Source organism: Cokeromyces recurvatus, assembly GCF_025118155.1.
Source record: "Cokeromyces recurvatus strain NRRL 2243 chromosome Unknown BX663scaffold_47, whole genome shotgun sequence".
NCBI classification, from domain to species: Eukaryota; Fungi; Mucoromycota; class Mucoromycetes; order Mucorales; family Mucoraceae; genus Cokeromyces; species Cokeromyces recurvatus.
In genome coordinates, this window is record NW_026251433.1 from 60297 (window position 1) to 81749 (window position 21453).

Consider the following 21453-nt stretch of genomic DNA (forward strand, 5'->3'; position numbering starts at 1 on the left):
ATATATATACGTATATGGTATATGTATATAACATTGGCAATAATAACGATAATAATAATAATAAAGGACATATATTTGTATACAAGCATTTTTTTTTAAAATTTTTTTTTTTTTTATTTTAATTGGAAGTAGAAATATGATATGTGTGTATGTACAAGTAAAGATTATAATTATTTCCAATTGGAATCGGTATCAAATTTATCTTCAGTTAATCTAATAAAATAATCAATAACCTACACAAGAAGAGAGAGAGAGAGAGAGAGTAAATAGAAGATTCAAATTGTTTATTATTTCGAATACTTTACCAAGTCTGGCCTTTTAACTCTTACTAAGCTTAAAGGATGAAATGATCGAATGCTGTCTTTCCTATTGTTTGTTTGTTATAAAATGAATTCAATTCAGTTCAATTTAAATATATTTACCATTTTACTGCACAATATAAAGGCGATTCTTTAAGTTCTTTTCCAATATATTCAACTTTATCTGCCAAAGTATTCCAATCAATAGGTGGATCAAGCCCATATTTTTCATCAAAAATGACGTTATTATCCCAGTTTTTATCAATTTCATTGGACTGATCATTGCTAGATGTAACTGAACTGGTAGTTGAAGACATATCATCGTTATTATCACTCTCACTAATACGCAACTTATTTTCTCTCTTTCTTTTCTTTTTATGTTGTTCAAGGAAATAATCAGAATAAGCAGGTCTTTTACGTTTTTGCACGGTTTGTTTACGCGTAGGTGCTTCTTCTATAGTTTCTGTTTCATCCATAGATGAATCTTCAATTTCATCAATCTTATCATCATCATCCATAGATTCATCTTCTAATGCCAATTCATCTACTTCTTCTTCATCGTGAACTGAATTGTTTGAAGATGTAACATAATCAGAATCAGAAATAGTAATTGCGTCCGTCTGTTTGCTATTATTCTTATTGTCATCGTCTATTTCATCTATAGCATCATTTGCTATAACAACTGGCTGTCTCTTTTCAGCATTACCTGCGTTTGTATTCTGAGCAGAAGAATGATTTAACTCCTTTGTTTTTCCTTTATTATCGTCATCACTTTGAACAGGTTTGGGTGGCAACACTCTGAGAATGGGTTGCAATTTTTGTTGTTGTTGTTTTGGTGCAGGCGGGTGAGTAGTAAATGGATCAGGAGAAGAAGAAGTTGAAGCAATAGTTAGGGGTGTATTTAATTGATTAGGTTTCTTTTCTTCTTGATTCTTTGTAAATACATCTGTAATTTTTATTGTTTTTTGAGAATTGGGTGAATCTAATTTTATGGGATTCTTTTTCTTCAGTTGAATTTCTTTGAACAATTGTTTTTCTTCAGAATCTTCCGGAAAGGCTTCCCAATATTGTTTAATTAAATCAATGGCAAAACTAGTAACAAAAAGTTAGGATATTTTTTTAAAAAAAAAAATAAATAAATAAACAATGTAAACCACATACACATTATTTTCCTTTTCCCAGGTATTGTCTGCATCATCATAATTAAGCCATTTGATGAGGTAAAGTAAATCATATTTCTACAGGTATAATGTAGTTTATAAATACTCTATTTAATGGATCATTTAATATTGTTTGTTTGTTTACCTTTCCTTTTTTTATAAATTGATGAGCGACAATTCTTTCTACTTCAAACACCTCCTCTTCTTCTAGTGGTGCTGGGGATGATGCCATGATTTATATTTAAACAAATAAAAAACTAATAGTTTTTGAATACGTGTTTTGATTTTTTAATAATGATAATAAAAAAAAAAAAAATCTCAATCTGAGAAAAGCCTCTGATTGGTCATATCAATTCAATCATTACAGTATTACAATAAAAATACTGGGTTTTATACTATCGTATGTGTCTATTGTAAACATGTATTATACACATGTATATGAAAAGGGAAAAAAAAAAACTACTGTTAAATATTTATATAAAATTTTTTTTTATCATTCTATCATGTATTTTATATGTTGAAGCTATAAGAAACTATTCAAAAATTCCTCCCCCCCCCTCTTTGAAAAGAATAAATAAGAGCAAAAAGGTACACGAATAAGCCACAGCTTAAAAAAAAATTCAAATTAAGCTAGCATATTATAAATACACATGCATAATTCATTTTTTTTCTCCTTTTTTTTTTCCAAGTTACAATAATGTTGAAAAGACATAATTTAGAACAACAAGAATCATTTTTAAAGCTAACTGAGGATATACGAGACTTAGAAAAAAGACATGGAAATGATAAAGAGGGAATTGTATCAAATACCGTATTTACACCTTTAATAGACGATACGCTTAAAAGGGCATCTTTAAGAAAAGATAGCATATTAAAACGATTCATATTCTATATATCACTCTATTATAATAAGGTATTATATATTATTAACTACTATGATATATATTATCTAAAATAATATGAGGGGGATACAAGCTAGCCGTTAATGTATTTGGGTTTATAACCGGTTGGAATTGGTATAATAGGTAGAGTCTATATATGTATATATATATTGTAAATGGATGTTGACTTGTATTCTATATTTGGATATACATATATGCACATAGAATCGATGAGCTTGTTATATTAGGTGCTTTACCTACATCAACATTCATTAAAAGATTACATCAACAAGAAAGAGTGGGTACAATAGTTAACTTATGCATCGAATTCCCAGGTCATGAGAAACTATATGATGAGTTAAATATGAAACAAATAAGACTAGAAACAAATGATTTTAAAGTACCTTCACTCGAGACTATTCATAAAGGAATAGACGAGATTATGTCAATTAAGAATGAACAACAAATTCCTTTTAATAGTATATATTTACATTGTAAAGGTATGACAGAAAGTAATGTAAAATGATTATGTAATAACTATCATATACATGTTCTGTGTAAGCTGGAAGAGGTAGAAGTGCAGCCATTGCTTTTTGTTATTTATTAAGAACTTATAATTTAAACTTATTTGAATGTCAAAAGGTTTTAATGGAAAAGAGAATCCAGGAAAGACTTGAATAGGCGTAGAATTATTAATGATGCCTATATTTACATTTATTTATTTATTTTTGTAGGTCGATAGAGATCTATACGAAAAGGATGAAATCAAAGCATTTTACAAGGATGTATTAGCAGATGTAAAAGCAGGAAAATATACAAGAAAGCCTTTTTTTGTAAAGGAAAAGACACCTTGATAAAATAAGTCAGATAATGATAGAATAATTTTTTTTTCTTCTTCTTCTTCTTCTCCCCCGCATAATTATTAGTTTCTCCTCCTGAATGTTTGTAACGTCGTATTTTATTAATCCCGATCTTTTTTATTATTAAAAGATTCTTTTCTTTTATTATTTTTTTTCTTTCTTTCTTTCTTTAATCTAAATATTTTAAGAAAAAAAAAATGACAAGAACTATTGAAGAATGTTTAAGTGTAAAAGAGTCAAATAGTCTTGAATCAGCACAAACATGGAACACAGAGATTACTCATTCAGGTCGATGGTTTAAAGATGAACATGGTAGAACATTATTAATGAGAGGAATTAATATTTGTGGGTCTTCAAAGTTACCTACAAGTCCTTATTCAGGCTCAACACACCTTTATGACGAGACTTTATTTTGGGATCATCGTAACGTAAGTTTTATTGGAAGACCCTTTCCTCTTGAAGAAGCAGACGAACATTTTAAACGACTCAGGGCATGGGGATTAACTTTAGTTCGGTTGTTAGTCCCTTGGGAAAGTATTGAGCATTCAGGGCCTGGACAATATGATGAAGACTATATTGATTATTTGAAGAAACTAATTCTTTTAATGCCAAAATATGGTATCAAATGTATAATTGATCCACATCAAGATACAGTAAGCAATCTATAAAGAAAAAAAAAAGAAAAGAAATAGATGCACTATAAATAGATGCATATATATATATATATATATATACATCATTCCTTATTCACTCATTATGCCTTTATGTTAGTGGTCAAGGTTCTCAGGAGGCTCAGGAGCTCCTGGTTGGACGTTTGAAGTGGCAGGAATGAATATTAAAAATTTTAAAGAAACAGGTGCAGCCTATGTTCATAATACAAATGCAGTATCTGATGATCCACCACCGATGGTATGGCCTACTAATTATACGAAATTAGCTTCATGTACTATGTTTACTTTATTCTTTGCCGGAGATACGTTTGCTCCAAAGAGGAAATATCAAGGAAGATCAATTCAACAATTTTTGAATGATTGTTTTATTCAGGCTTATCAATATCTTGCTAAAAGATTGAAAGATTTAGATGCTATTTTAGGATTTGAATTCATGAATGAACCTCATCCTGGATATATTGGATTAAAACGACTTGATAAGTTTGATCCTATTGTCAATCTTATCTTTGGGGATTCACCTACTCCTTTACAGTCTTTTGCATTAGGTGACGGTATCTCTCAAAAGGTGGGTGTTTATGTTAAATCTTGGCCATTCCCTACAAAGAAATCTCATGATCGTATCATCAATCCTTCTCGTAGTTCTGCTTGGTTAAATTCATCATCATGCATATGGAAGGAGCATGATGTATGGAAAGTAGATGAACTGACAGGGGAACCCGTTTTAGTCAATACAGATTACTTTTCAAAGCATCCTCTTACAGGTCAAAAAATCTCCTTTTATGATGATTTTTATATTCCACTAGTCAATCGATATGCAAAAGCGATCCAAAGTATAAAACAAAACTGGTATTGTCTAGTAGAACCATTAGCCAATGAGGTATTATATAAAGAGGGAAAAAAAAAAAAGAAGAGTATACTCATTTTATATATATATATATTAAATAGAGAGCCCCTATGTATAAAGAAGATGACCATCATCATAACATCATATTCTCTCCTCATTGGTATGATTTAAATTCTGTATTTTATAAGAAATTTAATGGCAAGATAACACACGATGTTCAATGCCTTCAAAGAGGCGGTAATGTATTTAAGGCAACTTATTTTGGTAAAAGTGGTGCGAAAAAGAATTATAAAGGGCAAATCAAGAACATTAAAGAAGATGGACATCAATCGATGGGAGAAAAGCCTTGTGTACTTGGTGAAGTAGGTATTCCGATGGATTTGAATAATAAAGAAGCATTCAAGAATGATAATTATTCAAATCATATTCATTTTTTTGATGCTATTCTTCATGGGCTTGAAACAAATTTAATCAATTTTACGCAAGTAGACTCAAACAAAAGAAATAGATGAGTATGTAACTTATATATTTGCTTAATAGACTTTGGAATTATGATGTCTGTAATGATGATGAATATGGAGATCATTGGAATGGAGAAAACTTTTCTATTTACTCGGTAAAGAAAGCAAGAGAAGATTATTTTGAACATGATACTAAATCATCAAAAGAACATTTATATGATGGAGGAAGAGTATTAGAAGCAGTTCTAGTAAGTCTATTTTTTTTTTCTTTTTTTTTTTCGCCTCCATTTATTATATATACATTTTATTAATCATATATATATATATATATATATATATGTATAGCGACCTTATGCTTCCAAGATAGCAGGAACACCTGTTTTATCTGAATTCAACTTGGAAAAGCTTAGTTATACCTTTTCCTTTATACCACACGCAACAGAAAATCAAGAGCAAAAAGGATGTTTGACAGAAATATTTGTACCTCATTTTCATTATGGAGATCAACCAGTGAGTTATGAAGCTAATATTGGTGAATGTGACTATAATAGAGATAAACAAACATTATATCATTCTTATAATCCAGAAGCGATATTAGTAAATAGCATCATCACGATTACAATTAAAGTGTTAAATCATTCTACTATGAAGTATATTAAAAAGAAACCTGAGTATTCATGCAATATTATGTAATCAATCCTTACTACTGTCGTTCAAGAAAACTCAATAATAAATTTACCCCTTATTTTCTGTCTTTTTCTTTTTCTTTTCTTTTCATTTTACCTTTTTGTGATTATAATTACAGTAGAATTATTTGATACACATATATATGACAAAGGTAATTAAAATAAAAGATCCTTTATAAATTACATTTCTTCACTAAAATAATAATAAAAATAAAAATAAAAAAAAGGGACCTTATGTTTCACCTTCTACAGGAGCAAGAAAGCTTGGAGGATCAAGTAGTTCAACACGTTCACCCAATGTGAGTAATGTCTTTTCTCATGTCCCATCTATTCAAAACCAAACTCCTTTTCGACATTACTTGAAAAGATGTTCGTCTTCTGAGGAATGGAATGATGAGATGGATGGTCATTATATATCCGAATATTTTAAAAAATATGAACTAATGACAGAATTGTAATGACAAAGATATTTATCCTATTATTCGTTTATATCTATATCTATTCTATTATACTATTTCTTCCCTAGTATTAACCTAAAGAATCAACATCATTGTCCACTTGGAGTTTATATGATGCCCTCTTCTGAAAATTTATATAGTAAAAATCATAAGCGTTAGAGATAAATAAAAACTTAATTTCTTTCTCTTTTTTAATAGTTTGGTATGGAGTCATCTTTGTTCATCAAGGCTATTATAAATCAGGCATATTTAAATTCAGAGTTGCACTTCCGGAAAGTTATCCAGAATATTCACCTTCAGTTACGTTTATGAGTGATATGTTTCATCCATTGATTGATGGAGGTGGCAATTTATCTCTTTCTCAACAATTCCCCACTTGGAGACCTAATGAAGACTATATATTTCACGTATTGCATTATATTAAAAACATATTCAAGAAAACTATTCTTGACAGACTAGTCAGTAAGCATTGTTTCAACAAAGAAGCCTACAGAATGTAAGTAAACTCATCCTAATCATACATTATATAGTTAAAACTAATTCCTTTTTTTTTACTGACTGTATTCAGGTATAGAACAGATCATTCGACATTCATCAAGTTATCAGAACAATGTGCTAATTTGTCTATAACTGAATCTTATTTGTTTGACCATTTTCCAGATGATAATATGATTCGTTTCTCACCAATAAGTGATTCAATGTTTGGTAAGTTAAATAAGGAAAAAAGTCATTTATAAGCTATAGCTATTGATATTTGTATGTATTGTATGTTTATACGCATGTATTTTTTTTTCCTTCTTTTCCATTTTTATAATAAGAGAATTTTTATTCAAAAATCTTTAATGATATAAATTCGAGTAAACAAGAAGAATTAAATGATAATCAAATTGAACTTCAAGAAAACAAACCAATTGGTTTAGTTGAGGTACTAGTAACGCGTTAAACTTAACTATAGCCAATGAATAATTTTTTTTTTTTTTTTTTTTTTTTTTTTTTTTTTTTTTTTTTTTTTTACTTTATTTTGGTATAGGAATATGTTAAATCTCCTACTATTACACACATGAATGAAGAAGAACAACTTTTATAATTATACTTAACGATTGTTGTAGCTGATCTGAAATCTTTATTTAAATTATTTTTTTGTTATTGGTTGAAATAAACAGTCATGCCAACTCAGGGCAAAAAAAATTTTTTTTTTTTTGTGTGTTTATAAAGTTTTTACCGTGCCCGTCATATTATTAAATTTTTTTTTTTCTTTTGTTTATAACTAATAACATCGCACAAAGGAAGAAAGAAGGTAGAGTATTAATCACATGGGCAAAACTATGAAAGAGAAGGAGAAAAGAATAAAAAGAGCTGCTGATGATAGTTTAAAAGACATTTGCACGTCAGTCTGATGTTTTAATGAAGTCTAACAAACGCTATACCCAAATTTCTGAAATCTTTTTTTTTTTCTTCTTTTTCTTCTTTACTGCCTGAAAAAAAATTTTTTTCTTCTTTCATTTACTAATTACATATTTATATTATATAGATTTACTGTAAAACGTATCTTGTTTCTTTTATAATTATTATTATTATTTTAAAAAAAAATTCTTTTAATAAAATAAAAAAAACAAATCATTGTATTGAACACATGTATATAAGTTATTTAAAAAAAAATTTTTTTATGATTATACATCGTTCTTGATGCCTTCCTTACAGAGTGGATATAAACGAATGGGCGTATTATGAATGGGAATTAAGAGTTTTAGAATAAAATTACAATTTAAAGATGTTTGGAAGGGAGAAAAAGATTTTTTTATTATTTTTTTTTTATCAGCCCATGCTTTGTTGAAATACAAGTAGAAATTAAGAATGACCTTATTTCCCAAGTAGGATGACCATTATGTCATGTAAGGAATAATGAAGCAACAGTAATAGTCACTATTAGTTTGACTAATATTAGAAAAAGAAGAAGAGGAGTCATTATTGTTGTATTCAGCTGCAACTGAAAAAAAAAAAAAAAAAAAAAAAAAAAAAAAGAAAAGAAAAAGAAAAGTAGTCTGTTTCATGATATAGTGCAATGACTATGGTTGAATCGTTTCTCTCTTGTAGATTCTTTTTTTTTTTTTTTTCATTCAAGCGAGTAGGCCACAACAATAGCATATCGACTGGCTATTCGTCTCATGTTTTTTTTTCTATGACTGAGATCACTTTTATCCTAATGAGTTTTATTTTACTTTGTAGACTAAACCGAATGATATACATATACCATGATCGAAACGCCTACTCTACTTTTCCCTCTCTCTCCCCACACACATCCGTTTGGATGGTTCCACAAAATCATAAAGTACCTTCTTCTTAATGTACAACAGAGTTTAAATCAACGACCTATTTTATTTTTTCCCACAAGAAGACTAATTTATTTCCACTAGGAAGAAAAGAGCAGCAAGTCTATTTTAGTTTGAATCTGATATGTTACATAACAAGAGGGCCACAATCTGTGCAGCGACGGTATAAAGGTCTACTAACAAATAGACAAAATCGTAATTAAACAAAAAAAAAAAAAAAAAAAAAAAAAAAAAAAAAAAAAAAGTGGCCTCAAAGTGTTCGACCACCATGTTGATATAAGAACAGCAGTAGATGTTGTCTTCTTGATGGAACCTATACTACCGATTTGCGACATGACGATAAAACAGGAATAAGAAGAAGAAGAAGAGACCTATTGCATACGTATATTGATTGGTTCGGATGAATGAACGAATAAGTAAGTAAGTTATGTTCAGCTGTGATACTACAATAACTAGTAGTCTGAAATCAATGTGTTGATTGAGTGTGATTATTTGAAACATGTTTACCTCCAAGATAGCTGGTTATCTTTAGCGTGGTTTCGTGTACGTCAGAAGAAACGATTTCCAAAGTAGAGGTGAGAATAGGGATTGCTCTTGTATAAAGTGTCCTCTCAATGAATGAATTGTATTGATCTTTGTCCAAGAGGAACTCGTTGATTCTGATAAATCATCCTGTAGATTTCTTTTAATAAATTCACATCTCTTTTCAAGATACAAATGCCATATTACTTTATCGGAATAAAAATTGAAGAGCTAAACTATTTGAATGATAGAGGGTAATTTTATACGGGAAAAAAAATGACACTTTTGCTAGAATACAACCAATTATCAATTGTTTTCTGTAAAAGGATTACAAGAAGTTGTAATAAAAATCAGTTACTTGATGGCAATAAAAAGTTTCTAGTAAAAGAATATCATTTTGTAGTAGGGGCAGATTAACTATGAGGAAAAAAAAAATATGTATTTATTTATCAAAAGCAGAATGTACGCTATAATTTATTTCCGTGCGTCAGAATTTTTTTTTTTTATAATAAAAATATGTATAACAACAGATGTCAAAAAAAAAAAAAAAAAAAAAAAAATCTGGAAGTTTTGCCGTTGGTCTTGTCTCTAGTTGAATATTTATTACGTAATAGTGTAACGAAATGTTATTAAGCCAATAAAATAAAAAAATAAAAAAATAATACCTACTGCTACTGCTACTGCTACTGCTCATGATAGACTAATATGGTTTAGTAGTTTATACATATAAATAAAGATGATTCTTCTTCTTTATTAATAGTCTGTATTTCTATACCACTAAATTATTTATTAGCTGGAATTAAAATAGATTCAACTCTATTATCAAACAATTTAGAACGTGAGAAATTAAACTACAATAAGAAATGGCGCAATTAAAGTAATTTCAAATCTAGTCTAAAGAAAAAGGGTCCCCCATACTAAACAAGTAGTAATAAAGACACTAGTTTTATATATATGTGTGTATATTATTCATTTATTTTTTTAATAAGAAAAAAAAAAAGTCAATAAGAGTAAGCCATACTAATACAAAAGAAGTATAATACAATAAAATAATAATAAAATTGAGAGTGTTTACAAAAAGGAAAGGATAGTATAAGGAAATAAAATAAGAGATGTATCATAATACAAGATATATGTATATATAGATATATATAAGAGAGAAAAAGTAAAATAAAGTAAAGTAAAATAAAATAAAATATACAATAGGGTAAATAAACTCTATTTTAAAGGAATAATACGGTGACTATGATAATAACCATTAGAGAGTTGGCCATCCTTACATACTTCAAATGTGTCCATCCAAGAACATTTTAAGGCTTGATCTATCGTCCATCGAGTAGTTGGATCAGGATCTAACATATAAGCAAGGCATTCTCGTTCAGGCTGTGTAAAATCCTTAAAGAGTTCACAATCACTTGGATCTAGTTTTTTACGTTGATCGATATAACGTTTATAATCCAAGTCACCCCCATCTTCAGCTTGAGCAGCAACTGCAGCAGGTGAACCTACCATTGAACCTTGAGGTGGCTTACCAGCTGGTTTACCAGTAAAGAAAGAAGCAGCAAAAGGTAATTGTTGAAATCGAATACAAAAGTAAGTAGTAGCTGCACTCCAGACATCAAGTGCCTTACCATCATAAAGTGTTGTATCATCTTTAATTCTCCACATTTCAGGTGACCAAAAAGGTTCTGAACCACACCATTTTTTACATAAATGAGCTTCCTTTTCAAAACAAGTTTGAACCACCTCTGCTACACCGAAATCTGCAATCTTTAAAGTACCTGTAGAGGTCAACACTAAATTTTCAGGCTTTATATCACGATGAACAATACCAAGTTTATGAAGATGTTGTAATCCTAATAAGAGTTGTTTAAATAAACAAGCTGCATCATCTAAATTCATGCTTGATTTTTCATGTAACAAATTGAAAACATCACCACCAGAGCACTATTGTATGTGTATATTTGTATAAAAAAGAAAGTTAGATACATACACATATACATACATAATAATAAGAATGACTTTACATATTCCATTACTACACACCAACGACCCTTTTCATCTTTCACAAGATCCATCGTTTCAACAATATGAATAAAATTAGAAGCAAATTTACTAATGGTATATTCATTCAGCATACGCTTTTGATATTCTCGTTCATGTTCAGATTTTTCACGCTTCTTGAATTCCTTGACGGCTAAAATACGATCACCTGGTCTTTGTCGTACTAACCGAATCACAGCTGTTGCACCACTTGCAAGGTTCTTCTTGGAAGTTGATCCCATTCCTTTCGTGGAACGATGTTCAGGCTTAACATAATCACCGTATTTTTCAGATAATAAAGGTACAACACCAAAGGTACCGCATGTCATGTCTGAAGGTGTTTTCTTGAATGAAGAACTCATCATACGAGAAAGAGATTTACTAATTCGACTTGCTGTACTACTGACCGAACTTGAACTATTTCCAGAGGCACCACTGAAGCTTCTATGATGACCGCTTGTCTCCTCTGATGAAGAAAGTTCAGATGGACTATGATGTTTAGGAGAAGCGGGTGTCATCTTTAAACTACCAAATAAACTACTGCTAAAGACATTACTGAGCCGTTTTTTAGGTTTCTTAACAGGGATAGGCTTTACTGTCTTCGTCTCGGTCGTTACGGATAAAGAAGAAACAGGTGTTTCAATAGAGGAGACTGTATCGTTCGATCCTTCTCTTCCACTGTTTATTAATGAAGGACATATATCATGAGGATGTGTTGAGACTGTTTCTATACATTCAGGTGAAGTGGATCTAGGAATAGGATCATCTGGAAAGAGTTGTCTAGACGAGGTATAATCATTCTCTTTAAAATAATAATTGTCTTTACTATTCGAAACTGCTAACGATGCCATTGGTAAATTATTTCTTTTATTCTTGGGAGGTTTCTTTCTTTTCTTTTTCCTATATATAGTATGTATGTATTTATATATATATAAATAAATACATGTATAAAAATGTATTTATATATAAAATCTTTCTGAACAAGAAGGTTGATATAAAGACTATGTATGTGTGTATGTGAATTTATAAGATATATAAATGTATGTATGTATGTATATATCTAAAAGGATATTTCTATGGTTTATAAAGAAGAGGGAAAGAAGGAGAAAATAGTAACAGTTTACCTTATTTAAATACATATTAAAAAAAAAAAAAAAAAAAAAAAAAAAAAAAAGACCAGTGATACAAAATGATTCGGATTGGATAAGACAGAAATCGGGTATGAGTTAAGGACCAATATTATCTATTTCGTAAAAAACGTTTCGGATTTTATTAAAAAAAAAAAATTGAACCAACTATTTTTCTCTTTCTAATTAACTCATTATATAAAAAGTTGTAGTATAGTAAAATAAAAAATATAAAAAATAAAATAAAATAAAAACACTATAACAAATATTTATTATGGTTATTTCTTTTCTTATTTTTCTTTTTTATATTCCCAAATAATTTTTTTTTAAAGGAAAAAAAAAAAAAAGAAAGCCTTTAATTAAGCCAATTATATTTAATCTGATAAATATATAGACGAGTAAGGAAGAGGAGAAAGGAGCAGCTACAAGTAAGAAAAGATCAGTCATTCATTCTTTTCTTTTTATATTGTAATTTTTTTCTATTTTTCTTTTTTCCTTTTCTTTCTTTCTTTCTTTTTTTTATTTTTTTATTTTTTTAAATAAAATAAAAAAAAATAGATATACATCTATTCATTCATGTTGTAATAAAACACTGTTATTATTTTGAAATGGTATTTTTCACCCTTATTATTAAATGCTCTTGTTAGTGTTAACATTAGAATAAAATAACAAAGTAAATTGAATCTCAGTTTAGAAATATAATACATTTTTATACATCAGACCCTTACATTTGTTGTTTGTTCCACTAAATTTATTCCTTAACCACAGGTACACCTTTTTGCCAAAAAAAATAAAAAGTGTCGTACTTTTAAATATATTATCATTTGCTTTTTTTTTTCTTTTTTTTTAGAAAATTGTACCGTATTTAAATTAATATGCACCGCGTCGTAAAGAGTAAAATCTGCTGCAATTATTCGTCACAATGAAAAATTCCTTTTTTTTTTTTTTTTTGTTCTGCTTGAATCTAAAATGTTCATAATAACGGTATTTTCCTTTTTTGGCGTGGAATCTTCTTTTCTTTAGATTGGCACTATAATGGATAAGTTTGAAAAGTTACAATACAAATCATTATTCCTCTCCCCCCCTCTTTGCTGATTTCATAACAGAAATACATGGATTTTTTATTAATTAATTCTATTAAAAAAAAGGGGGGGGGAAAGTGTATTTGCCTTTGCGTTGTTCGTTAATTTATCATGATATTCTCTCTTTTTGTTTTGTTTTTTCTCGACTCCCTTTTTAACATGCTATTTAGGGGACATTGTCGTTCCAAACTGTTCCACACTTGGAATCTTTATGAAAAGAAATGATGATTAATATTCATTTCGTTGTTCATAATACCACTAGTAAATGGTATATCCATAAAAGATAAATGACTTTATTCTATTCTTTTTACAGTGCACTCTAAATTCCACTTTATTTCAGACATCTTCATCAATTGTTGTATCAGCGCTACATTGACTCTAGGTGCTATCCAAATTAGAATATTTAGAAAAAAAAAAGAGCAGTTGATTCAATTTGTCTAATAAATCATTACTTAATTTAATCTAAAAGATACTGTTACAAGTAATACTTGTCGGTAGAAAAAAAAAAAAGGACAAATCTATCGATTCGCTTACTTATAAGCATAAAATGGTAAATAGCGGCACCTAATAAATTGTTCAACAGAAGCGATTCCTAAATCATATGTCATAACATTCAAAGAAGACGTTCATCAAAGGGAGGGGATGCAAGTCCCAGACATCTCTTTTATTATTCAAGTTATTGAAGATAAATTTAAAAAATTTTCGTTGGACGCGTCATTTTTGCACGAGGTTGGGTTTCAAGTGAGTCGCTTCCCTTTTCCTCTGTCCTTCCCTCCCGCCCCCCATCCCCTTAGAAGATCAATGATAGATCAAACTTTTTTTTATTAAAAATAAATATGTATATATATTTTATAGTGGGATATAATCCCTTTCTTATCCGCCAGTCTATCTACCTAATACTAGTATGCTGTTTTTGAATTCATCTTTTTTTCTTTTCTATCTTATCTTTTTCCCCCTCTTTTAAACCCTTCATTTTTTTTATATAACATATTCAAAATGCAATGAGTTCATTGGCTCAGAATAATAATCATAATAAAAAGAAAAAGCAAAGTTGAACTGATTATTATCATATACACGATTTATTTATAACACTAATACTACAGTTAAATATGCAAAAAAAAAAAGGTAATAATAGTATAGCTATTGTCACTAATGGTCCATTGTCAATAAAATATATCTCATTTTTGTTATGAACACGTACATTTCAATTACTGAGTTTAGAGAAAGAAAGAAAAATAATCTAGATACAATCAGGTCTTGTTGTTAATAAATAACAAGTTTAAAAAAAAAATAATTTATAAATAGAATGTTGCTATGGGTACAATATATACATATACATATACATTTATATATATATATATATGTATATATATATATCATGCCCTAATAAAAATCTTTACTGCCATATTAAAACGTGATAGTCTTTTTTTTTAATAAGTTATGATAAAATCTCTTTCTTAATGATTGGTAAAAGATATGTTGTACATGATATTATAATAGATCAAATTTACTATTTTAGTAATAAGATAAAGTTGCCTTTTTCTTTTTTAGTACACTTACTGGTCAATTTATTATTAATTGTACCCTGTATTTCCATGTTGCAGTATTATAAAACTAGCGTGGTATAATTATTGTTGTCCTCATTCACGGGTAGTAGTAATGATAAAAGTGTTACGGAAAGTGACGGATATTTAAATATTGTTTAACCGTTTTTTTTTTTTTTTTTTTTTTTTTTTTTTTTTTTAATATAAAAATAATAATTATCTACTTTTAAGCATGTTGAAATATCTTTGTCAAATTTATAAAGAGAAAGAGAGCCTTATTTAGGCCTCTCTCCAGCACGGATATATTATACGCTTTTAGAATATTTCTAAATAGATGGAAATGCTTCGTAGAAATATATATTCCATACGCTTCTCTTACATCATGTCTATTCCTTCTTAAATTAAATTCCATTGAATTGTTTATATGATGATGAATAATAAAGACGACTTTATAGTTTGATAGTATCACAATTGTCACTTTTTCTTTTCTTCTCTTCAAGAAGTAATTGTGGGAAATTTTTTCTATCTTTTTCCCTCCCACTAAACTATTTTGTTTTTTTTTTAGTACAAAAAATTGCATTTTGTTCAGTATGGAAAATTCTTTCTTTACATGCATTATTATTTAGTACAAAAAAAATAAAATAAACTCGATAGATTAAAAAAAAAAAAGCTTTACAACTGTTGTCTTTTATTTCATACTGAAATTTGTTGTTGTCAATTAAATCTTAAATAAATAAAAATAGTTACGCGTGGTCTCGTTTATTTTTTTTTTTTTTTATGTATAATGATAAAGCTTCATTTTTATTTTATTTTATTTTTTTATTTTTTTAGTCTTTATGTAGTTGACAGAAATAAAAGAAGATAAAGTATTATAAAACAAAGTATAGATCTCTTGAATAATAAAGTGAACAAGTCTATAAAATAAGCCATTATATATCACTAAAGAAAATGAGACTAAATTCTGTGCTGCATTCTACCAAAATGCTAATAAATTATTTATTCAAGAATGGAGTTGATTCCCTCTTTATCTTGCCATCCAAGGATGTAACTACATATATAATTAACTTCTTGTTAACATTTCCAATATATAAAAAAAATACCCTTATTCATTATAAATACCTTTATTTCTTTTAGAGTAATTCTATCTTTAGGATTTTTTTGAAGCATTTTATCTATTAAATCCTTTAGTAATGGATCGATTTCTGCTGAATGTAAAACACTATAGCAAGCGTTAAATAAATAAATATACACATATATACATATAGGATAAGAAATACTACTTACGATTTGTTTTGAATATCAAAATATAGGTCCAATAGATGAGTTCTTTCAAAAGGTAAATGTCCATAGACTAGACAATAAAGTGTAATACCCATTGACCAAATATCAATACATGTTGGAGATGATGGCTCGGATCCTTCTTTTGATGCTATATATATATATATATATATATATTTATACAAAGGAAGAAGAAGAAGAAGAAGAAAAGGGTCATTCTATAGTTGTATATATATATGTATATTATAATCTTTTCATACTTTTTTTCAAAAGCTCAGGAGCCATAAATGCAGGTGTGCCACTCATTTTGTAATCATAGTGAGTAGCCTTGTTTATAATAAAGGTAGCAGTGCCAAAGTCAATCAGTCTTAATGAATTATCTTTTGATAATATCAAATTTTGGGGTTTAATATCTCCATGAATAATTTGATTTTGATGTACTAAGAAAAGAGTTTTTTTTTTTTTGTTAGTAAAAAATAAATGTTTAAAATTCCAGTTATTAATTACAATGATCTACAGCAGCAACTAATTGTTTAAAAATGAGATAACATTGGATCTCTGAGTAAGGTTTAGTGCTTGAATGAGGTATAATATCCATAACAACTCCTTTTTCAACAAATTCAGTAACTAAAAGAAATAGTATCATAAAAGAGTCAATATGGAGAGGTATGGTGTGTGTGTATGGTGTATATATATATATATATATAACCTATAAAGATAGAGTCCTCATATTCAGAATCTTGAATCATTTCAATAAAATCAATAATATTAATATGTTTAGAAAGTTGTTTTAATATAGTTGCTTCTTTAACAACCAATGTCATTTGCTTTGTGATTATTTGCTGCTGAATCGTGTTATTTAGTTTTCGTTTTTTTGAATAATCAGTATTTGATACAATCATTTCTTTTGAGTAACTCATGGAGTCTCTTTTTTTATTTTGATAAAATAAATTTGACTGATATTGACGTGCAAGTCGAGATTTAGATATTTCTTTAATAGCCTGTGTAAATAAATAAATAAATAAATAAAGTAAAATAAAACAAGACTGAAATTCTTACATATTTTTGTTTTGTCTTTAAATCAATAGCAAGATGAACTATACTTGATGTGCCTTGACCTATTTCATGTAATAATCTATAACGACCATTACCGATGTACTGTTTTTCATTTTTTGTTTCTTTCCAGCGACGATGAAATTGTAAAGGTGAATTAAACCAATGTACCATTTTATTGATGATGAAGAAGAGTATAAAAGAAAGAAATACAGATTGCTTTATATACTAAATTTATAAAGAGAGAGAAAGAGAGGAAAATAGAAAGTAGGGGAGGGAAAGGAAGGAAAGAAAGGAAAGAGTAGGGTGAAGGGTAAAGGGGTTGAAATAATATATATAAATATATATAGATTGAATACAGGAATTAAGACATAAAATACATTAAATAAGCTATTATTCAACCCTTTTGTTTAACTCCCTTCCGCTTTCTTGGCTCACTACACTACAACAATACATAATAGAATCTTATTTTATAACATAATTAATCAAGTATGGCTATTTATATTATTCAACTGTGAAATAATATATCATTTTATTATTTTATCATTTTTTTTTCTTTTTCTTTCTCTCATTACTTTCAAAAAATAAATAAATAAATAAATTGCATATTGACAACAATTGTATTCATGTGAAAAGATAAAGACTGTTGCTACTGCTTCTTCTCCTCCTCCTTCTCCTTCTCTCCCCCTTCCCCCCACATTTTATGTATAATGGTTCTTTATTATGTAAACACCAATTTTAAGCTTTTTTTTTTTGTACCTGATTTTTATGGTATATTGAAGCTTTATAATTAAATTTATTTTTTTCATTTATTATTTATTAAATCCTCCTTTTTAATTAATTGCTGTAGTACAGCATCTAAAATGATTTAACAAATATCAGTGGCTGCAGTATTTATTTATTGTAGTCGGAGATTCTACTTTCTTTTTAAAATAAATGCATATACCCATTCACTCATATCATTTTGCAACAACTAGTAATTTTTTTTTTTTTTAAGAAAAACAAGAGAGAACCTTTTTTTAATTCTTCTGTTTATTTTTATTTTAATAAAGAACACGAGTTTTAATGTTGGCAGGGGTAGCTACAATAGCATTATAAAGTGTTTGTAAATGTTCCTGTGTAACATTGGAGATATCTGCCATTACATAAGCAATTTCACCCTTAGAGTCCGAATATTGCTTTTCAACGTTATGTTCTTCAAAGATTTCATTAATAGCCTAAAAGAAAAAAAAAGATAAGAACCAAAACACACACACATACACACAAAAACTTACTCTAAGAACACCAGGAATATTACGATGGATATAAAGAACACGAACTGTATCTTTATCGTCTTGAGAAATTGCACGTAAATCAATTTCAGGAAAGTTGACAGCACCAAGTGAAGTACCTTCATTAATAAACTTTGTTAAAGCAGAAGAGACTTCAATACCAATCATTCTTTGAGCTTCTTCAGTAGATCCACCAATATGAGGTGTTAAAAGTAAATTATTTGCTTTTAATAATTCAGGATAATCTGTGAAATGAGGTCCATTACTAGCAGGTTCTTTAGGATAAACATCAATAGCAGCACCAGCAAGATGTCCTGATTGCAATCCCTTTATGAGTGCAGGAATTTGAACAACACTACCACGAGCATTATTCAAAAGATAAGATCCCTTTTTCATATATTTCATAATTTCACGTTCACCAATCATATTCTTCGTATCTTCCGTCTCTGGAACATGAAGTGTAACAAAATCGGAGATGGATAATAATTCTTCTAAGGAATCAACAGGTCGTGCTTGACCAAGAGGCATAATTTGTAAAACATCATAAAAATAAACAGACATACCCATAGCTTCAGCCAAAACAGAAAGCTGTGAACCAATATGTCCATAGCCCACAATACCCAATACCTTGTGTCTAATTTCATAGCAATTCTTAGAAACCTTGTTCCAGTTACCTTGATGCATTTCCATACTACGATCCCCTAATTGACGAGCAAGTGCAATTACTTCTGCAATAACTAATTCTGCAACAGATCTTGAATTACTGAAAGGAGAATTGAACACAGCAATCTTTTTTTTTTTTTTTTTTTTTTTTTTTTTTTTTTTTTTTTGTATGTTAATTTCTTTTCTTTTTGTTTTTCTTTTTTCCTTTTTTTCCCTTTTTTTTTTCACTCTCTTTTTATTACAAAATGAATAACTTACACCTTGATCAGCAGCAGCTTTCAAGTCTACTTGATTTGTACCAATACAGAAACAACCAATGGCCAAGAGGTTTTTTGCTTCATTCAAAACTGCTTTTGTAAGTTTTGTCTTTGAACGAATACCGATGATATGTACATCTTTAATTTTTTCAATTAATTCTTCACCGTCTAATGCTTTTGCGTAGGTTTCAACCTATATTATTTAAATCAACACGTTAAAATAAACTAAAATTAAAATAAAGAGGAGGTGGACGGAGGGAAACTTACTTGATAACCTTGCTTTTTAAATGCTTCTACAGCAGTAATATTGATATTTTCTAATAAAAGAATCTTGACTTCAGCTGTGTTAAAGGGTCTAAGTACTTTAGGCTTGGATTGACTAAAAGAAGAACCACGTGTACGGGTTTGAGTATTGCTTTCTTGATTAACCATGCTTTTATGTCAAATTATTTTTTTAATAATAATAAGAGAAGAAAAGAATATTTGATTTTTTTTTTTTTTTATCTTCTTCTTATCTGACTCAGTGGAGTAATAAAAAAAGGAGATTCACGTCACAGATGGCATATCTTTTTTTTTTTCTTAGATGAAACTACACCCCAGCAGCTTTTTTTTTATATATTTTCTTTTTATTTTATATATAAAAGTAGATGCTCTTTTTTTTTTTCCTTTCCTTAATAATAATCAATTTTACATATCAAGAAATCTTCTTTGATCTCTGCACATACATTTTTATATTCCTTTTCATGTCCTTGATCGTTTTTTTAGTGTGCGTAGTACTGCATTTATTATGTTATATATTTAATTTTATTTTTAAACATCGCGCCAATTATATTTAAGAAAGTTCTCTCTTTGATTGATGAAATGTCAAGCTTCTTATCATCATGTATAAACCTTGATAAAAAAAGAAAAAGCGCAGACTAAAACTGATGCAGATCTGTACATTAAACAAGGTTTAAATGATTCACAAAGTCCCGAGAGAGCGAAATTCAGACTTGAATACATCAAAGATATTAACTCAACTACTGATCAAACAAAATAGTCTTTTCATCGAATACATTTTTCTTTAATAAACAAAATTAGCTTATAATAATCCTCAAAAGAAAAGAAAAAAAAAAAAAAGACAAAGATATATACTATTTGAAAAAAAAAAGATCGTATAATAGCTTGAGTATAGGCCTTTTATTACGTAATAATTGACAATCAAAAATTGCTAATGAATGGAGAGATGAAAAGAATTATGACTATTATTTTTTATTTTATACCATTTCCTCCTTTACAATAATCACTTTTGAATGTGTGTAAACCACTACTTTAATTAACAACCAAACATACATGTATATATTTATACATCTTTTTCGTATACAGACTTTTTTATTCTTTATAAACAGTGAAATTTTAACGGTTCAAAATATATACTTAACGTCTTTATACAAATATGAATCATTATTAAGCTTGTAAATAGCTTGACAGTATCATAATTTCTTAAATAGGGCACATGTACCGTATGCTCGTGTTGCTTCACTGCCTCTTTAGTGGTTATATATATTATCTAAAGTAAAGGGAGGAGAGAGAGAGAGAGAGGGTATTGAGTTATATGTTATAAACCTTGATTGTAGACAGAAACTTTTGTTATCAATTCTTTACAAGCGAGAGCATAAAACTTCTTATCTCCTTTGATTTTTACTACAACACTAAAGGAATTCTTAAGGTAGGATACTCAATATATTTAAAATAGCAAACAGTCCTAACAACTCATCATAGGAATCCCGTAATTGTTAACATTAACTGAAGAAGTAGATGTATTGAAACATCACATGTACTCCATTTATATAAACCATTTGCTTAAAACAACCCTCATCTTCGAGAAAGAGTAATATAACACTATCATTTCTATAAACATGTTTTTTTCCTTTTAGAGCAGTCACCCCAATATCTAGATTTAGGTGTTTAAGCATAGCTCTAT

The 21453-nt window shown here is 28.5% G+C and overlaps 8 protein-coding genes across 8 annotated transcripts; 3 read left to right on the top strand and 5 right to left on the bottom strand.

Moving 5' to 3' along the window:
- Positions 1–104: 104 nt before the first annotated feature.
- On the bottom strand, positions 105–1823 carry BX663DRAFT_526543 (uncharacterized protein). The gene is made up of 5 exons (XM_051529919.1): positions 1605–1823; positions 1461–1537; positions 423–1391; positions 306–366; positions 105–233 (listed from the first exon to the last, which is right to left on the bottom strand). Exons 1-5 carry the CDS (start codon positions 1689–1691, stop codon positions 171–173), a joined length of 1257 nt encoding a protein of 418 aa, XP_051377931.1. The 5' UTR covers positions 1692–1823; the 3' UTR covers positions 105–170.
- A 103-nt stretch (positions 1824–1926) lies between these two features.
- Positions 1927–3317, top strand: BX663DRAFT_526548 (protein-tyrosine phosphatase-like protein). Its single transcript, XM_051529920.1, has 5 exons — positions 1927–2047; positions 2149–2372; positions 2435–2484; positions 2566–2840; positions 2903–3317. The coding sequence occupies exons 2-5, from the start codon at positions 2157–2159 to the stop codon at positions 3019–3021; spliced, it is 660 nt and encodes a 219-aa protein (XP_051377932.1). The 5' UTR covers positions 1927–2047; positions 2149–2156; the 3' UTR covers positions 3022–3317.
- A 30-nt stretch (positions 3318–3347) lies between these two features.
- On the top strand, positions 3348–5960 carry BX663DRAFT_526554 (glycoside hydrolase superfamily). Its single transcript, XM_051529921.1, has 5 exons — positions 3348–3853; positions 3972–4748; positions 4817–5196; positions 5256–5424; positions 5522–5960. Exons 1-5 carry the CDS (start codon positions 3398–3400, stop codon positions 5867–5869), a joined length of 2130 nt encoding a protein of 709 aa, XP_051377933.1. The 5' UTR covers positions 3348–3397; the 3' UTR covers positions 5870–5960.
- Positions 5961–6434: 474 nt separating this feature from the next.
- Positions 6435–7057, top strand: BX663DRAFT_444002 (ubiquitin-conjugating enzyme/RWD-like protein; the record flags this gene model as incomplete). The annotated part of the gene is made up of 3 exons (XM_051523599.1): positions 6435–6459; positions 6519–6816; positions 6889–7057. The coding sequence occupies 3 exons, from the start codon at positions 6435–6437 to the stop codon at positions 7055–7057; spliced, it is 492 nt and encodes a 163-aa protein (XP_051377934.1).
- Positions 7058–8895: 1838 nt separating this feature from the next.
- BX663DRAFT_526560 (uncharacterized protein) lies at positions 8896–9615 on the bottom strand. Its single transcript, XM_051529922.1, has one exon. It carries the CDS (start codon positions 9149–9151, stop codon positions 8969–8971), a length of 183 nt encoding a protein of 60 aa, XP_051377935.1. The 5' UTR covers positions 9152–9615; the 3' UTR covers positions 8896–8968.
- Positions 9616–10130: 515 nt separating this feature from the next.
- Positions 10131–14126, bottom strand: BX663DRAFT_565105 (kinase-like domain-containing protein). The gene is made up of 3 exons (XM_051532066.1): positions 13959–14126; positions 11200–12115; positions 10131–11119 (listed from the first exon to the last, which is right to left on the bottom strand). Exons 1-3 carry the CDS (start codon positions 14030–14032, stop codon positions 10391–10393), a joined length of 1719 nt encoding a protein of 572 aa, XP_051377936.1. The 5' UTR covers positions 14033–14126; the 3' UTR covers positions 10131–10390.
- A 1627-nt stretch (positions 14127–15753) lies between these two features.
- On the bottom strand, positions 15754–17742 carry BX663DRAFT_526570 (kinase-like domain-containing protein). Its single transcript, XM_051529923.1, has 6 exons — positions 17306–17742; positions 16956–17247; positions 16754–16873; positions 16507–16686; positions 16088–16397; positions 15754–16016 (listed from the first exon to the last, which is right to left on the bottom strand). The coding sequence occupies exons 1-5, from the start codon at positions 17471–17473 to the stop codon at positions 16249–16251; spliced, it is 909 nt and encodes a 302-aa protein (XP_051377937.1). The 5' UTR covers positions 17474–17742; the 3' UTR covers positions 15754–16016; positions 16088–16248.
- A 444-nt stretch (positions 17743–18186) lies between these two features.
- Positions 18187–19999, bottom strand: BX663DRAFT_526573 (uncharacterized protein). The gene is made up of 4 exons (XM_051529924.1): positions 19758–19999; positions 19492–19683; positions 18574–19359; positions 18187–18516 (listed from the first exon to the last, which is right to left on the bottom strand). Exons 1-4 carry the CDS (start codon positions 19920–19922, stop codon positions 18343–18345), a joined length of 1317 nt encoding a protein of 438 aa, XP_051377938.1. The 5' UTR covers positions 19923–19999; the 3' UTR covers positions 18187–18342.
- Positions 20000–21453: the final 1454 nt, after the last annotated feature.

What these genes read in the sequence shown, in the direction of transcription:
- BX663DRAFT_526543 (XM_051529919.1), bottom strand. Translation starts at nt 1,691, where the DNA reads ATGGCATCATCCCCAGCACCACTAGAAGAAGAGGAGGTGTTTGAAGTA. An exon ending in AATTTATAAAAAAAGGAAAG is followed by an intron (nt 1,538 to 1,604) that starts GTAAACAAACAA and finishes TTATACCTGTAG; the next exon opens with AAATATGATTTACTTTACCT. An exon ending in TTATATTGTGCAGTAAAATG is followed by an intron (nt 367 to 422) that starts GTAAATATATTT and finishes AACAAACAATAG; the next exon opens with GAAAGACAGCATTCGATCAT.
- BX663DRAFT_526548 (XM_051529920.1), top strand. Translation starts at nt 2,157, where the DNA reads ATGTTGAAAAGACATAATTTAGAACAACAAGAATCATTTTTAAAGCTA. An exon ending in TATCACTCTATTATAATAAG is followed by an intron (nt 2,373 to 2,434) that starts GTATTATATATT and finishes GGGGGATACAAG; the next exon opens with CTAGCCGTTAATGTATTTGG. An exon ending in TATATATTTACATTGTAAAG is followed by an intron (nt 2,841 to 2,902) that starts GTATGACAGAAA and finishes GTTCTGTGTAAG; the next exon opens with CTGGAAGAGGTAGAAGTGCA.
- BX663DRAFT_526554 (XM_051529921.1), top strand. Translation starts at nt 3,398, where the DNA reads ATGACAAGAACTATTGAAGAATGTTTAAGTGTAAAAGAGTCAAATAGT. An exon ending in TAGAACCATTAGCCAATGAG is followed by an intron (nt 4,749 to 4,816) that starts GTATTATATAAA and finishes TATATTAAATAG; the next exon opens with AGAGCCCCTATGTATAAAGA. An exon ending in GAGTATTAGAAGCAGTTCTA is followed by an intron (nt 5,425 to 5,521) that starts GTAAGTCTATTT and finishes ATATATGTATAG; the next exon opens with CGACCTTATGCTTCCAAGAT.
- BX663DRAFT_526560 (XM_051529922.1), bottom strand. Translation starts at nt 9,151, where the DNA reads ATGTTTCAAATAATCACACTCAATCAACACATTGATTTCAGACTACTA.
- BX663DRAFT_565105 (XM_051532066.1), bottom strand. Translation starts at nt 14,032, where the DNA reads ATGACATATGATTTAGGAATCGCTTCTGTTGAACAATTTATTAGGTGC. An exon ending in TTACCATTTTATGCTTATAA is followed by an intron (nt 12,116 to 13,958) that starts GTAAGCGAATCG and finishes TACTATATATAG; the next exon opens with GAAAAAGAAAAGAAAGAAAC. An exon ending in GGTGTGTAGTAATGGAATAT is followed by an intron (nt 11,120 to 11,199) that starts GTAAAGTCATTC and finishes CACATACAATAG; the next exon opens with TGCTCTGGTGGTGATGTTTT.
- BX663DRAFT_526570 (XM_051529923.1), bottom strand. Translation starts at nt 17,473, where the DNA reads ATGGTACATTGGTTTAATTCACCTTTACAATTTCATCGTCGCTGGAAA. An exon ending in AGTTGCTGCTGTAGATCATT is followed by an intron (nt 16,687 to 16,753) that starts GTAATTAATAAC and finishes CTCTTTTCTTAG; the next exon opens with TACATCAAAATCAAATTATT. An exon ending in TCCTGAGCTTTTGAAAAAAA is followed by an intron (nt 16,398 to 16,506) that starts GTATGAAAAGAT and finishes ATATATATATAG; the next exon opens with CATCAAAAGAAGGATCCGAG.
- BX663DRAFT_526573 (XM_051529924.1), bottom strand. Translation starts at nt 19,922, where the DNA reads ATGGTTAATCAAGAAAGCAATACTCAAACCCGTACACGTGGTTCTTCT. An exon ending in AAGCTGCTGCTGATCAAGGT is followed by an intron (nt 19,360 to 19,491) that starts GTAAGTTATTCA and finishes AAAAAAAAAAAG; the next exon opens with ATTGCTGTGTTCAATTCTCC. An exon ending in ATATTCCTGGTGTTCTTAGA is followed by an intron (nt 18,517 to 18,573) that starts GTAAGTTTTTGT and finishes TTTTTCTTTTAG; the next exon opens with GCTATTAATGAAATCTTTGA.